General features: G+C 41.2%; 1 protein-coding gene across 2 annotated transcripts; it reads left to right on the forward strand.

The window, feature by feature from the left end:
* The first annotated feature begins 20 nt into the window (after positions 1-20).
* On the forward strand, positions 21-11,456 carry trabd (TraB domain containing). Of its 2 annotated transcripts, none has more exons than XM_010883366.3 (10): positions 21-52; positions 927-994; positions 2,722-2,815; positions 3,144-3,310; positions 4,791-4,931; positions 5,265-5,375; positions 5,593-5,732; positions 6,581-6,753; positions 7,591-7,687; positions 8,455-11,456. In XM_010883366.3, exons 2-10 carry the CDS (start codon positions 977-979, stop codon positions 8,633-8,635), a joined length of 1,122 nt encoding a protein of 373 aa, XP_010881668.2. In that variant the 5' UTR covers positions 21-52; positions 927-976; the 3' UTR covers positions 8,636-11,456. The 2 variants fall into 2 exon arrangements, with proteins under 2 accessions (XP_010881668.2, XP_010881669.2); XM_010883367.4 differs by lacking the exon at positions 21-52 and adding an exon at positions 189-208.
* The last annotated feature ends 5,158 nt before the right edge of the window (positions 11,457-16,614 follow it).

Raw genomic sequence — 16,614 nt, forward strand, 5'->3', positions numbered from 1 at the left:
ACAAGTACCAGAAGGCAAAGAATAAGATAGACGTTTCATCTTCGAAGTGCAGGTGAGAGCACACAGGTTGGCTAACAAGAGCGAGCTAGTTTTAGTTTTCTATGTATTTTGTTTAGGGAACTAGCAGTACCGGAAACATTGTAAACTGTAGTAGACGTGTGTTATTTTTTTATTAGAAAGTGATATACACTTGTGTGTGAAGCATTAAGTAAGCATGTAACCTATTCTTCAACTGGGGAAGCTAGCTAGCTTGTCCAACTTGCTAACGCTGCAGTGGCTTCGTTAGATCCCCAAATGATGAGTAACATTACGTACCTAAACTGATACTTTGGGTTAAAGGAACGTTACTGAAGCTCTGCGGTTCATTCTTCGTCACTAGAAGCAGGTTAACATCAGTTTGATAGGTTCAGCCTAGTATGTCGTATTAATATGTGTCTAGTTAGCCAACAAAATATGTTGCTAGCTGTGTCAACACTGACAGAAAATGATGTAATAGTGTGGCAGATACACGCCGTTTCCTTGCAGGAGTTGAGCCATGATGATTGAGTTGTAAAAAAAGAAGGCTCCACAAAACATTCTTATTATAGTCGTATATAAGTTGACTCAGTTGCCCTGCTTTACTTAACTACCTGTGACAGGTGACTGAGTTTCAACTTACAAATATGTGGCCATACAATTACTCGGTAACTATAAAGTAACTAATGATAATATTAGGTTGGTGATGTTAGCTAGCACGCTTCAGTACATCCATCCTGCTAAAAAAACATGACACATTAGGGAACTGACCGGTGACCACTGTCAGTCATATCACAGCCGACTGCATTGCAGATGTTAGTAATCTTGGCCGACATGCTTACTGCTGATGGATTTGAGGACATGCATGTGGTTTTACTCTTTCCTCCCGTTTTGTTTTTAATTTCAATAAGGAAGTGGATACATCACTACTGCTTTTTTCTCTGCTCTCAAAGTTTGAACCATGAACCAAGACTCAGAGGTAAGTTTTGGGCCAGAGGGACACGTCACTCTGTAATGCCATGACAGCTGTCTTTTTGGCATGACAACCACACGAAGTGCCGCATGATATATCTCTTATGGCCCATACATATGGAATATTAAACATATCGAAACTTGTGTCACAACATTTGTGGTGGTATATCGAGGGCCGTGGTCGCAAGTCTGATGCTCATCTGTAATTACGTTTTGCAAGGTTGTACATTTTAGTTCGTGCTTGCATTTTTGAGACGTTTGTACAATGAATTTGAACACATTTTACCAACTCGCAAGTCTTTAAACAAATATTTGTATTAAACTGGAACAGCTAGCATATTTTGTTTTCAGATTCATAATAAGAGCATTAACCGCGACGAATTTCTTGCTGTGATGCTAAAATGCACGCGCGGATAATTCTTTGCGCACTCTCGAGTTTCCGACATGTTTACAACGTGTAGAAGTTCTGTATGTGGAGGTTTGTGGAGAGGAAAGTAGAAGTCCATTCTGCATGCGAGCTAATGGTGGTTCTTCTACTCTTGACCTATCAGTAACATTTGCATTTCTACAACCAATTCCATTGGTCGGATAAATCCATCACTCTAATGGAAAGACCCTTTTCCAGTAGACGAGTAGTTCTCCGCTATTGTGGAAAGTTTAATTATCTATACTGCACTACTGTGAGCTGTTGTTTTCTGACCGAGCTGATTAAATCAATAATAAAAAAATACTTATTCATGGCATATGTTTTGCTAAAATATTTACCTTATGTCTTATACTTACACGTTGCGTATTTAAAAGCAGCAACGATTGCCTAAGCAAACGTCTATTACCAAAAATGTTTTGTACAAGCACATAGCAAATCTTATGCACAATGAACTTGGTGATGAGAAATTCTGCTTATCAGTTTCCTTTTATTCAAACTGTAGCTATTTAAACACAGCTTCGCTGTTGGTGTTATTTTGACATTCATCCACCAGGTGGCGTGGGCTCACGTTAGCAATGCCATCGAATGTTGTTAATGCTCTATGCTTGTACAAATCATTTTTGGGTAGGCCTAATAGATCTGCTTAGGCGGAGAACTACTCATCTTCTGGAAATACGGTATTTCCCTTAGATTGATGGACCTATGCGACCAATGGAATTGGTTGTAGAAATGCGAATGTAACTGACTGTGGTGGTAAATGCTCTTATTGTAACATGTTTGCTGTTGGAGTTCAATTCATACAAATGTTTGGTTACAGAATTGGGAGTTTGTTAAATGTGTTCAGATTTCATTGTACAAGCTTCTCAAATATTCCTTGCAAGCATGAACTAAATATACAAACTTGCTAAAGGTAAGCTTGCAAGGATTTGCCTAAATGTACAAGCAAAATGTAATTACAGGTTTGAGCATCAGACTTGTGACCACGGCCTTCAATGTCCCACCACACATTTTGTGACACAAGTTTCACAGAGCTTTTGCATGTTTGTTCAATATTCCATACAGGCAGCCTTAAGCTTTTAGGAAAAGCTTTGTTAGACTCATACAAGAATGAAAAGATTAATAGATTTTATCCTGCTCCAGTATTTAATGTGATTTGCCAACTGTCCACCGTTCTAGAACATTCTTGAGCATCTATCAGAGTTTAAAACAATGTTGTAGAATGTCTACTTATGAATGTCTGCCTTTTACACTTGTGAACTTCCTTTATCTAACTTGCACTACCGATGCTTTTTCTCTGGTGACGTTAGGCTGGGTTGGCAGGTCCCTCTGACGATGCTTGTGACGATGCTTGTGACGATGCTTGTGAAGATGATTCACTGCCTAGTCGTCCTCCTGGACTCTGTGAGTGCCTTGGTTACCTAAAATGTACTTTATTCTGCATCGCTCTTGTCAACAGAAGCATATATAATTTATCAAGGGAAACCATCCTTTTGAGTGAAGTGTTCCCGCAGTTGTTTTATTTTCACGTTTTTTGATGGTTGCTTGATAGGCTCAAACATGAAGCGTTGCACACAGTCTTTTAACGCAGCAATCATTTGTGGCTATCGGAGCTAATTGGTTTTTTGGTTGCTTTCTTCCTCTCTTCCTCTCTATTCTTCTCACTCTCTGTTCCGCTGTTGGTTTCTCTTCTTCGTGCCCTTCACGTCTCACTGGCTGGTTCTTCCCCCAGCGGACTCTGAGGCAGTGGAGCTTTTGTGGCAGGTGCGAGCCCAGCGGCGCCAGTCTTCCCCAGAACTCCCTGAGACAGTCACCCGGCTGACCGCTTCCGATGGCAGCCTGCTATACCTGGTGGGCACCGCCCACTTCAGTGACAGCAGCAAGAAGGATGTTGCCATGGTAAGGAAGTTGTCTGCCCCCCCCCCCCCAAAGATGAACACTACTGTTCAAAAGTTTTGTGGTCACTTGGAAATCTCCTTGCTTTTGAAAGAATTTGGTCCATTAAAATAACCTCAAATTGATCAGAAATACAGTGTAGACATTGTTAATGTTGTAAATGATTGTTGTAGCTGGAAACGGCAGATTGTCCATGGGTTGTCTATATAGGCGCACTAAGGCTCGTTGTCAGCAACCATCACTCCTGTGTTCCAATGGCATGTTGTGTTTGCTGATCCATGTTTATCATTTTAAAAGGCTATGTGAAAATCCTTTTACAATTATGTTATCACATCTGAAAACGGTTGTGCTCATAAAAGAAGCAACAAAACTGGCCTTTAGACTAGTTGAGTGTCTGGAGCATCAGCATTTGTGGGCTCGATAACGGGCTCAAAATGGCCTGAAACAAAGAACAATTTGTTCTGAAACTCGTCAGTGTATTCTTCACAGAACAGTCCAAACTGACGCTAACCAGAATAGAAAGAGAAGTGGGAGGACAAATATGCACAGACACTGGATAGAGGAAGACTGGAGAAACAGTATTATAGACAGATTAATCTACAGTAAGTTTCAGATGTTCGGATCACACTGAAGACCAATCATGAGATGCAGACCAAATGAAAGGATGCTGGAGGACCGCTCGATGCCATCGGTCAGGCATGGTGGAGGCAATGGGATGGTCTCTGGGTTCTTTTGTGGGGGTAAAATGGGAGATTTGGGATCTTGAAGAAGGAAGGCTATCACTCCATTTTGCAACGCCATGCCACACCCTGTGGATTGCGCTTGTTTGGAGCCAATTTCCTCCATCAACAGGACTATGACCCAAAGCACTGCTTCAAACTATGCAAGAGCTATTTAGGGAAGAAGCAGCCAGCTGGTATTCTGTCTATAATGGAGTGGCCAGCACAGTCACAGGATCTCAACTCTATTGAGCTGTTGTGAGAGCAGCTCCACTGTATGTTACGTAAGTGCCCATCAAGCCAATCCAACTTGTTGGAGGTGCTTCAGGAAGCAAATCTCTTCAGATTACCTCAACAAACTGACAACTATAATGCCAAAGGTCTGCAAGGCTGTAATTGCTGCGAATGAAGGATTCTTTGACGAAAGCAAAGTTTGAAGGACACTTCAAGTTATTTTCTAACCTATAGATTTTTCTATAATTCCTATGCAACCTCATTTCTTGTTTTCATGGGATTGCAAGGACATTTCTAAGTGACCCATGGGAATGGGGAGTGGATGTGTTCCTTTTCAACGTGTTTGACAGAACTGTGAGGGAAGATAATTAGACTGAGGAGGGATGGAAAAGGAATGCTGAGTTACCTACAGTCAGGGGAAATCCATTCCCTCTGATTACCCTTACAACTCTACCCCCCCCATCCTCCCCACTCTCCCATGTCTGCCTTGGTTGCCCCCTCCCTCCCCCACATTTCCCTCCCTCCCTCAGACGATTCGTGCCGTTCAGCCAGATGTGGTGGTGGTGGAGCTGTGTCAATATAGGGTATCCATGCTGAAGATGGACGAGAAGACGCTGCTCAAGGAGGCCAAGGAAATCAACCTGGATAAAGTGCGGCAGGCTATCAATCAGGTACGGCCTTGGGGAACAGGGAGGGTTGAGTTGGTGCTTTTCGTAAAGTCATGTAGAGTTAAACACGTTTAAACAAAGTTGAAGATAAAGTTGAGTGAAAGCATTTTTTCCCCCTTCAGATTTTCTGTAGAAACCACGATAATATCGTTACCGTGAATTATTTTGGACACAATAATCGTATAATGAAAATCTGATATCATGACAGCCCTTATGTGTAATACATGTTGATTACATGCCAAAATGCCTGTGATACGCACTGTAGAGTCAGAAGTGTACCTTAACACAGTGTTTCCTCACCCATCTGTCCACATTCTCTCTGTTCTGTCCATCCAGAATGGAGTGATGTCTGGCCTGATGCAAATCCTGCTGCTTAAAGTGTCTGCTCACATCACAGAGCAGTTGGGCATGGCCCCTGGAGGGGAGTTCAGAGAGGCCTTCAAAGAGGTGATGCACACAGGACTGCTCTTTCACACTCACTCGCGTGGCTACTCTTGATCAGGGTCACATTTGTTCTCACTGAAATGTGTCAGGTGTGGTTTACGGTCGCAGTGTATACTTAAACCAAGTGTAATTCTCATTTTATGCATGTTCACCCCCTCTCACCTGTGACCAAATGTGTGCCTCAGAGCTCTGTGTTAAGACCTTTCTTCTCTCCCTTCAGGCGGGCAAGGTGCCCTTCTGCAAGTTCCACCTGGGGGACCGGCCCATCCCTGTGACATTCAAACGGGCCATTGCTGCTCTGAGTCTGTGGCAGAAAGCCCGGCTGGCCTGGGGCCTTTGCTTCCTGTCAGACCCCATCAGGTAGGGCCTTTTAAGACCTCTTTGTTACTAGTTTGGTGTAGCAGCATTTTTTTTATCCGATTTATTTGGTTTAGGTTTAAGCTGTCCACAGCTGGGCATAAATCCACATTAAGAGTACTTTTCATGTCTGGGAAGAATCTGATACATTTTTGGTTTTGGATGTAGTTACCCTTTACCACTAGGAATGCTAGAATGTCTGATATTTGCACGAGGCTGTTTAGCAATGTTTCTGTAGCACGTGTGGTTGGAGAATCTGCTAAACAAATACCTACTGGTTAGAGGTAATTATTTTCTAACAGGTAAGCGTTTTGACATAAAATATAATGTATATTTTGAACAACATGTTAATATAACATACCCTGTTAAAAACAAATTCACAATGCTAACTTTAAGGATATTCCTAATTTAAGTCCAACTTGGAGATAATTTTGTATTGGCCTAGATTTATATATGTAGGGGACTGAATATTGTTTTATATTTTAGGCCTGCTGTGTATGTACTTCCAGACCAAGGCAAAAATGCACTGATTTCTAGCTACCAAACATGATTACAAACTCACTATTATAGAACTCAAAATGAGGGTGTTTGGAGAAACCTTTGAAACTTTATTTGGCCAACTTACATTTCTGGGGTGGAATCAGCTTGTCAGTGCTTTCACTTTTTCTGGGAAGATGTGCCCTTTCCCACAAGCAAGTAAAGTAGGGTATTCACAGCAGTGAGCAGAGGCTTGCTCATAAAAGATGATACCAAAGTACTGATAATTCATTTGGGCACATGGTTAAACCTAGCGGGCAGAATGTTTTTGTGCTTTTGTTCATGTCATATGCTCTTTTATTGTTGTCTGCTAGTAAGGAAGATGTGGAGAAATGCAAACAGAAGGACCTGCTGGAACAGACCATGCTGGAGATGATCGGCGAGTTCCCCGCTCTCCACCAGACCATCGTAGCGGAGCGAGACATCTACCTCACGCACACACTTCGCCAGGCCGCGCGTTGTGTGGAGGCGTCGCCCAACGCTCAGAGTGAGTCTCACGTCCGCCTGTTTTACTGCTCTTCTGCGGTTTGCCCGCGTCAGACCTGACCGATACCGACAGATACTTGGAGTATTTTAATTACCTTTGTGTACAGCTCCGGGGGGGAAATTAAGAGACCATATTGCTAGAGATTGCGATCTCCTTCAGTGGGTATTTTATGGCAAATACTGCTTGGTTTAGCAAGCTAATTACAGTTCTGGAAAAAATTAAGACCACTGCACCTTTCTTTTTTCCCTTTCCAAAAAAGTTGAAAAGGCGTATAGGAAGAGTGAGGAAGCGTTCAATTTGCCGTGGTCTCTTAATTTTAACGCTTCTGTTCCTCACTCCAAAACCTTCCTTTTCAACTGTTTTGGAAAGGGAAAAAAAAAAAAAAGTGCAGTGGTCTCAATTTTTTTTCCGGAACTGTATTTAGTTTTTTTTTTTTTGTGGAATAAAAATAGTAGTCATTAGAGCGAGATGGGGCAAGGCAACCCTCTCCATCATCCACACCTGGCTGCGCTGAGCCAATTTACACCACCCTCTGTGTGACCCCTGGGCACTGTCAGTACGCCATCAACATCCTGGCTTCAATGACACGGCTACACTGCGAGGCAGTGACTCGGACCACTGTGCCGCTTGGGCTGCCACAGTTTTCTGTCAGGGGGCAAAGTAAACAAAGCTCCTGCTCTGACACACTTACTCCAGTGGATCTCTGGGATCTGCACACTGCCAACGAGGTTAACCGCAGGCCTTCCCCTAATTCACAGAATGTGGACTGTTATAAAACAATGGTTGTCAGGGACTCAGGGTTTCATTTCAGGTGGATGTGTTTGTGTTGTGTGACAGAAGTGCCTGCGGTGGTGGTGGGAGTTGTGGGGATGGGTCATGTCCCTGGCATCGAGAGAAACTGGGAGAAGGAGCTCAACATTCAGGACATCATGAGGTGCGTGTGTAAGACAGGTGGTCTAATACAGTTGTGCTCAAAGGTTTGCATACCCTTGGAGAATTGGTAATATGTACCATTTGTCAAGAATACATGTGTGAGCAGGCAGAACACACATCTTATATTTCTTATGGGATTCATATTCAACTGTAGGTCATTACAGAATGGCACAATCATAAAACAAAACATGGCAACAAAGAAAAAAAATGAACTGACCCCTGTTCAAAAGTCTGCATACCCTTAGTTCTTAATACTGTGTATTGCCCCCTTTAGCATCAATGACAGTGTGCAGTCTTTTGTAATAGTTGTCTATGAGGCCCCAAATTCTTGCAGGTGGTATAGCTGCCCATTCATCTTGGCAAAATGCCTCCAGGTCATGCAAAGTCTTTCATGAACCGCACGTTTGAGAGTGGCTTGATGATATTAAGGTCAGGAGACTGATGTCCACTCCAGACTTGTGTGTCTGTTACCAAACATTCAAGGGTATGCAAACTTTTGATCAGGGCCATTTGGGTGATTGCATGATCAGTCATATTTTCAAAAGCAATGCCAAAATCTCACAATTTCTTGCAGGGTATGCAAACCTATGAGCACCACTGTATGATTGCTTGAATCGGGTTCCAAGCCTTTGACAATTCCCTGATATATTCTCTCTGTTTGAGACGGCATGTGACCTCAATGTAGCAACAAGTCAACTCTGATGCCCCTGGCCAGAACTACTGTTCTATTGGCTAATACTGAAACTTCTGCTTTTCTGTGTGACTCAGTGTCGCTCCTCCGTCTCGATTTGGCTGGATGCTGCGCACAGTGCTGAAGGCTGGGATGATTGGAATGCTGGGATACGCCTGCTACCGTGCAGGTGGGGGCGTGGGAAGGGCTCTTCTGTCCCTACCCACTGTCCAATCACTACTGGAAAACATGCGACCACTACCTCCAGTGGCGGCTTGACCACTCCAGCTTACCTGTACCTGTGACATGAACGTTCCCCTCTAATACGAAAACAATGCATTTACCACCAATGGCCTTATCAACAGGAGGCACGGTTAGGTCAAGGTTCACCTCCTAATCTATGAAGGGAGATGGATGTAAGGCGACCCTTTGACCTTGGCTTGCCCCCCCCAGTCTCCCCAGGGGCCTACTCCTCTCTCTGTCCCTGTGGATCACAGGACTGTACTGCCAAAGGAAACATGACAGTAACATTATTTTTCATAAAGTTTAAAAATGCTTGTCTTCTATTTGTTTTACATCTGCTGAGCGCCACATTCTAATTGACATTACCTTGAAACTGGAACTTGAGGTTATCCTGAAAAATAGTCTTATACAAAAAAATATATACTGGGCTTATGAGATGTACCCCGTTAGTTGTAGCCCCACAAAATTTCCTACCATAAGTAGTGTGTAATTCAGTAAACTAACCTTTTGAAAAGTCAAAAGGTAAAACATTAACAAAAACATATGTAACTTACTACATTGTTGTTTCTGACATCTCTATTCTGGGAACACAATTTACCATTCCTCAAGGCCAAATTGATCTGTGCTTAGCTTTACACACAACCAGCCACTGGTTAATACAGACAGTACAGCCTGTTTAGATATTGTCTAGGCAACTCAATTTTCCAATGTTCTGTTATTTAAAGAAAAGGTGTGACCCTGAACACTTATTCCATCCATAATTTAGGGCTAATGTAGGATATGTTTTCATAAGAGAGATGCTGAGGAGTGCGGAGTCAAATGTGCCTCAAAGCAAGCAATGCATTTTCAACGAGAACATTTTGTATTTGACTGTACTTGCAATGAGGCACCTTCAACATGTTTGCTACAAAAACATAACTTGCCACTTTGAGTGGTGGTGGTTTATACTGGACATGGGGGAAAATATGCACTTTTTACAACAAGCCATGAACTTTCTCTTTGTACCAGGACCTCTGACATTTCAGGCAAAATTCTTTAAAGATGTGCATGATTATAGTACAGCCGAATTTTCAGTCGTTCCCTAGTCCATAATAAGGAACTGGGAATGAGGATTATGTTGGTTGGGACTGGGAATATTTTGTTGGGGCTCAAGCCTTATTCTGCGATCACCGCTGCCTTTGACTTGGAGATTGCCTGCCTCTGCTGCAGTTGTTGTGTTTTTTCCTGTCTTTCTGTTCTCTGTTGTTCTGTCTCTGTCCATTCATTCATACTGTCTTTCTGGTTGGACCAGGTTGTGTGACACCCTCTGATAAATGAATGTGGATTCGGTTCCCTAAACAAGAATGTTTACAGTAATCTGATAAATGTGTTTGGGAGATAAAGTCATGGCACCTTTAATTGGGGAGGACTGGCTCATTAATGGCTGAAACTGAATGAATGGAGTAGTGTGAAATGTATACAAGCCATACTTTCAAACATTAAGCAGCTTAACATCAAGATTTTCCAGCCAAATAATATTTTCAATTTATTTTCACCTATTTGTTGGCTTAAGATGTAGCTCCCTTTTAAAACATCCACAATGTAGCATAAGCAAATTTTTTTGAAAACTTTGTCCCACAATAGTTGAGGCAATAACGTTTTGGTTAACAGTGGAGTTTTTCCTCAAGTATTGCACGAAGGGGGATTTGAAATCACTCACTGAATCTTTTTCAGGGATTACTCTCTGCTATTGTAGATATTAGCGTTCATGTATAATCCTTAATGTATTGCGGTAGAAGCAAACCATTGTGTGATAAGTGATGAGGAAAATGTGGGATAATCTCATACTAACTAAAGTTAGTAGTCGCTAGTAACTTAGTTAAGAATTCATCAATGCAGTATTGGCACCCGTTGGTTACACAGCAAAGCAGACTTGAATTGTTGGGTTAATTTACCTCTTAGTGGCTAAGGTTGACATGTAATGAAATGCCATTAGTTGGTGGATATGAAGTCTGGCTTTGATAAACAAATCAAGACTTTCCTGAGTGTTATCACTACTAACCAGTTATATTAGCATAGTGCTAGGGTGTGCCAGTTTATCTGATAGAACCAGCTACAATCTTAACATTCCATTGTCAGAATAAGTTACATTGAATTAATTGGTTGATCTGCAAATTGAACTAGATAAATTGTTTGCAAGTATGGTCTTGTGGTTTCCATTCAAACCATTATGATCCGTTCAACCTGCATGAGGCTCCTGAGACATTAATCCATACAATGCATTTTTTATTTACTGTTCAAATATATTGGGAACAAGTCTACTGCTTGTGACTTAATCAAGGGTGTATTTCTGGCTTCAGTTCTGAGCCAATAACTAGACCACTGTCAGTAAATTGTTGGGCGGTTTGCCAAAGAGGTTCTTTATCATCCTGTCAGTATTTGTCCAGATTGACAAGCGAAAACGCTGTATTTGTGACACTGTCTTCACACCCTCACTCTAGTATCGTTTCTGTATTTCTGGTGACATCATTGTAAACAAGCCAAATATTGAACCCAAAATTCTGTATTGAACTATACAACTTTTTAATTAAAGAATATGTATGTATTTATGCTTATTTTATCGGAAGTCTAAATAATTTACACAATCATAAAAAGATCCCATGGCAGCCCTCTCCATTCATAAAATACTGCTTGTAAAACCGTTTTTTTTTTTTTTTTATTTTTTTTTACAACAAATAATGTCCTTGTTCGTATGATGTTCTTTAGTCTCTATCTGCTACCAGGATCTTTTTGCTTCCACTAGGTTACATGTGCAGATACATTCAATGTGTTGTATTGAAAAGCACTTTATAAATCGAATAAAACACTTCCTACCTTGGGTTTGCCATGGGCCTACCATTGCAATTGTGAAGCACTATGTTTCTCCAATTTAGGTTATAAGCTAGGCAAAATCATTAGTCTATGAATTAATGTGTTATTAATAATCACCCGTGTGTATAGAACTACAGTCACTTCTCAACATCAACTCTTTCTAGGAGACTGAATCAGACAATTATATTAAAAGTTCTGCAAATAATGTCACTGCTAAACCTCTACTGAAGGACACCAATAAGAAGACTTGCATGGGCCAAGAAACATGAGAGATGGACATTAGACTAGTGGAATTCTTTCCTTAGGTCTGTTGAGTACAAATATGTGATTTTCAGGTCCAACTTGTCTTTGAGAGACTGTCTCTGCATGTGTGATTCATACCTTGAAGCGTGGATGAGATGTTTCGTTAGTGACACTGTCCTTCATTTATTTAGAAAGGCACACTCAACCAGCATGGCTGTCCCCGCGATATGCCAACCCATCTGGTTTGTGCGTAGTGGAACTGTAATGTGTGCCTGTACATTCCCAATACAGTGGTTTATAAACTGTGTGGTTTATATCCTGAATACTGATAGGCTGATAGTCGTGGTATATGAGACCGTATATCCTGTGTATGTCATATACCCTTTTACTGCTCTGTCTGGGTAAGCAGTTTAGAAGAGCAATAAGGCACCTTTGCAAAGTTCCTGGACATATATTAGTCGTGTTATATTGGTAATATACCTCACCCTCGTGCCTTATTGCTTATAAGTAGGCTGCAATAAAGTGCTAAGTCATAAAATACAAGTAAATAAGTCAAACGCACGTCATAAATAAAACAATTTAGCAGAATAATAACAAAACATATGGGAAATTATTTTGTTTAATGTGCTTCATTTCGTCATCCGCACACAACTGAGAACTGATTCAAATATAGATTAAATATTTCACTGTTTTGATTCCGAACCTGAATAATTAAGCCGACCCGGAAGTGAGAAAAACTGCAATAGGCTCTGTGCACCAGCGTAGTGACGAACTTCCGCTTTTGTCTAGAAGTCTGCATTGCAGTTTCCGGTTTACTTACTAATACTCATCCGCATTAGTAAACACCTAAACTCACAACAAGATGAATGATGCTGTTGTACGGAAAAAAAGAAATATAATGTACATGACTCATTTCATTTTCAATGTACAAGTGGGGCATCATTTTAATCAGGAACGTCCTCTTTTTAATAAAATATGGCTTGCGCCATTCAATGACTTCAAACGCTAGACTAGAAATAGTCAGAAAATATTTTTTTTTAATATACTTCCACATAACGCAGGTTTAAGCTCAATTAATATCATACAGGACCAGAAGTTTACTTCCTATGCCAGTTGTTATTTTTCAGTTTCGTTGTGAAATGAGGTTACAGTAGTAAAAGTAAAGAGGAGACCTGTTTTGGAGCTTTTTTGAGGCTATGGAATTTTAAGCTTCATTCAGGTTAGAAGAGGCTGAACGAAGGTTCGTTTCAATTCACTTGCTATGGGGACGCGCTAGCGTTCCAGCTCAGCCAGCGTTCTTTTGTCGGTTTTGAGGCTAGGGTGAATTTTTATGCGTTCTATTGTCCTGCCCATAGACTGTATAAATAATGGACGACGCCCTTTCGCTCTTTTCCATTGGTGAAAAATGAAGCCACCAGTGTCCTGATACGGCGCTGACATCTTGGACTTGCGTCTGCGCAGATAGCGATCTTGGGACCAGTTCTGCGCAGTAGTTATGCGCAGTAGCGAGAAGGAAGTAAAGCCGTAAAGCCGCGAAATCAACGGCCCCACCCCTGTGCCCCGCCCTCACTCTCCCTCGCAGAATGCGCATACCGTAATCAATCGCAAGTCCAAGTACAGTACAACCTTAGCTTGTTAAACCTAGACGATATGTTATAGCCTAACTTACATCATGTTTAACCTTAATTTAGAATAGGCCTAATACAAAAATAATTGGTAACTTCTAGCTAACGATCACCTGCTAGCTATTAACATGGCTATTAACGAGGCTTGTTGTCTTTTAGCTAACGTTAGCTAGCCCATTACATTTATTTACTAATTAAATAGCTTATAAATTTAACTTACCGAAAAAAATTCAAAGATCGATTGGAAATGCCAGATCGGTTAGCACAATGTACTGCAGAACAACCCATTATGTCCGTGTGAAATTCTATCAATTATAGAAATTTAGAGATTAAATGTAAAGTTCCAATCTCCTCAGTCCTCCGAAGATTCAGTGGCTCCTCGGCTCAGATAGCTGTCAATCACAGCTGTGAATCACGACGTCACACCACCGTTTTTAGAGCATTAAATAACTAACTAAAAACAAACTTATTTTAAAAACAAACTCTTGAATTTACATTAGCGTGATACAAACTACAGTAAATGACAGAAACCAGCTTCGGAAAAAATATATTTGAAGGGTAATTTAATTGTTTAGTTGGTCTCGCGTTCCATTGAATAACATGGGGAGGGCGGGGTTTATGACCTATACTGGGACCACTCACCAGGGGGCGATCGAGACGTTTTGGCTTCACTTTTCAGGGCTTGTGCGGCACGCTTGGTCCTGCCTAATACTACACTAAAAAGGAACTTGTCGCTAACTAGCTTAGCCAATAGCTGGCCGACACACAACAGTAAACTACTTACCTTCGTAGTTGTGCAGATAACTCGATTTGTAGAGTTTGAATCCCTTGTTCCGCTTGCTTGTTGGAACAGGAGACAAGGCATCAACAATTCGATGGACATCACTAATGCTTATTTTAGGCAGGTCTTGGAGACTGAAACTGAAATTTTGGGCGACGCGGGTGATCGCCTTAAGTAAACCGGAAACGGATATGTCGACATCTGGCTAAAGCGGAATTTCGTACATACGCTTGTGCACAGAGCCTATTCATCGAATGGCATCTTGAGACTGGCTGCAAAAGGGAGCAATCTCCATAGATCTCTATGTCAAATTGCCCAACTTCACAGCAGAAATACACGTTCACAGCCTGGTTCCAATTTGTTTTGGTGTATATTGCTTATTTCCCCCTTTTTGACAACTATGTCAAAAAGGGCGATTTTTTTGTATATATAACTCATCCGTTTAAATTATATTAAGTCTTATAATTAGGGGGCATGGCCTATTGAGTGACAGTGTGGCGCTGGCGCTGTCACTCATGTCACTCCTAGCGGTTCATCCTTTCTGCTGTCGCCTCAGCTAACTCCAGTTACTGAACTTGACGGATCTGCTGCGTTTTTGCTTTTTCATTCAGTTATCGAATATGTCTTGCTGTGCGGTTAATTGTATTAACAGATCATCAAAGAAGTCTGTTCTCCAGTTTTCTAATATTCTAATATTTTATTTATGTTAGCAGGTGTCGATCTCTGCGCTCATGGCTTGTTAGCTTAGCTCGTTAACTAGCTAATTAGCCAGCTAATGAATTAGCCCTTGGTCAGCCTTCCAGTGACGACAGGCTGTGTTAACGATGGAGCCACGGTTAGTAAACTGACATTCACAGCAGTTAAAACGTGTAATAGAGACGTTAGAATTTAGGGTGATAATATTTTTGAACAAAATGGAGGTAAGGGTAGGGCTCGATTAGTTAGGGCGGGCGATTCGGAGTACGACAGCCGCTTATGTGTGAATGCCATAGGCCTCTCTGGTTGCACGTGGTTTTAAATGACATTTTTCATTATTTTACTACACGGACGTGCACTTTAAATTTGGGATGTTTTATAGAAATAGGCATAAACTAGGCTACCAAGTATTAGATCAGCCAAGCTATGACACAAAATGCATATCAAACATTGACGTTCAGTGCTGTGCGTTAACTGCTGTGAAAATGGACTGAACAGTAAAGCAAATAAACTCGAAATAATATTTTGACTTATCTCACGTTGCCTATCCATGTAGTAAAGGCCCGTTATCTCTCCATATTGGGCGCTCTCACTCGTCCACTAGTTTGTGCACTTTCGTGTATTAGGTAGGCTAATTAAATAGGAATTTCTCTTGGCCAGGAATTACTTGGCCTGTGCAAATATGTACATACAACCTATATAATTAAACAAAAGGATACATATTGCACATGGATGCATTTGAACACACTAAACTTCTGTACATTTTAATAGAGCAGTTTAGCCACAGTGTTGCAGGGGAGTGGGGTTGTTTATTAAGGGACTGTTTATTCTTTATATGTGTTTGAAATAGGCCTGTAATTGCTCAGAGTAAAGGTTTCCTCTAGGTGATCCAGACAATCTCAACAGGCTGGACCAGCTGGAAGCTCATCATGAAAAGACGGAACTGGTCTGCGTACAAGATTTCTCGTCTGTACTGTGAACACAGAGAGTCATCACTTCAGCACTGACTCCAGGATACAGAGACCTTGTTTCATACCTTCCAAAGAGTCAAGCAACTTATTGGTTTATATTGATACATTACTAAATGCTAGATTCGGGCACAGCTTGCTCTGTGCTGACACTGTAAAAGTGAAACTACTAACACACCAGTGTGTTGCCAATGTTCACATTTCAGTGCATTTAATGCAAAGACCCTATCATGGAGTGAGAATTTCTATAACATTTCTCCAAATACTCTGGGGAAAAATAATTATCCAAGTGAGACAGCAGAACACTGCTTGATTCTATGGTGACAGGAGAACAGCTAAATATCATTTTTATAGTAATAATTTTAATGTGAATGAACTGCATACTGTACATTCATACTAGTGATAGACAGATATTAATCGAACATAAACACAAACCTCATTTATGAATGACAGCTATTCACTCTGGAATAATGTCATATGTGTTCCTTGTAATTAGGGAAGGACGTGCCTGAAGGACATTGCCGTGTCTACCGTTTTCTCTTTCTCAAAGGGCGATGTGGACAATGGGAGTAGTGCTAACAGTCTTGCTGCCAATCAGAGCAATGTCATGATGATGGAAGACGCCCCTGAACAGTCCTTTGTTACTCAAGATGTTGTGCATGATCACATTGCTCTGACAGCAGATGTGTATGACTGTTGGTTTGGGTAGCAGCATTCAACAAAAAGTCAGTCACCAACAAAATCTGAGTGGAAAACGAGCAGACTCAGATCACTCTTGCACCATGTCAGCACAGCTGCCCGCTTAATGATCATTGCTACACTATTTCAGCATCTCCAAAAACACTTAAAAGG

Source organism: Esox lucius, chromosome 19 (assembly GCF_011004845.1).
Source record: "Esox lucius isolate fEsoLuc1 chromosome 19, fEsoLuc1.pri, whole genome shotgun sequence".
NCBI classification, from domain to species: Eukaryota; Metazoa; Chordata; class Actinopteri; order Esociformes; family Esocidae; genus Esox; species Esox lucius.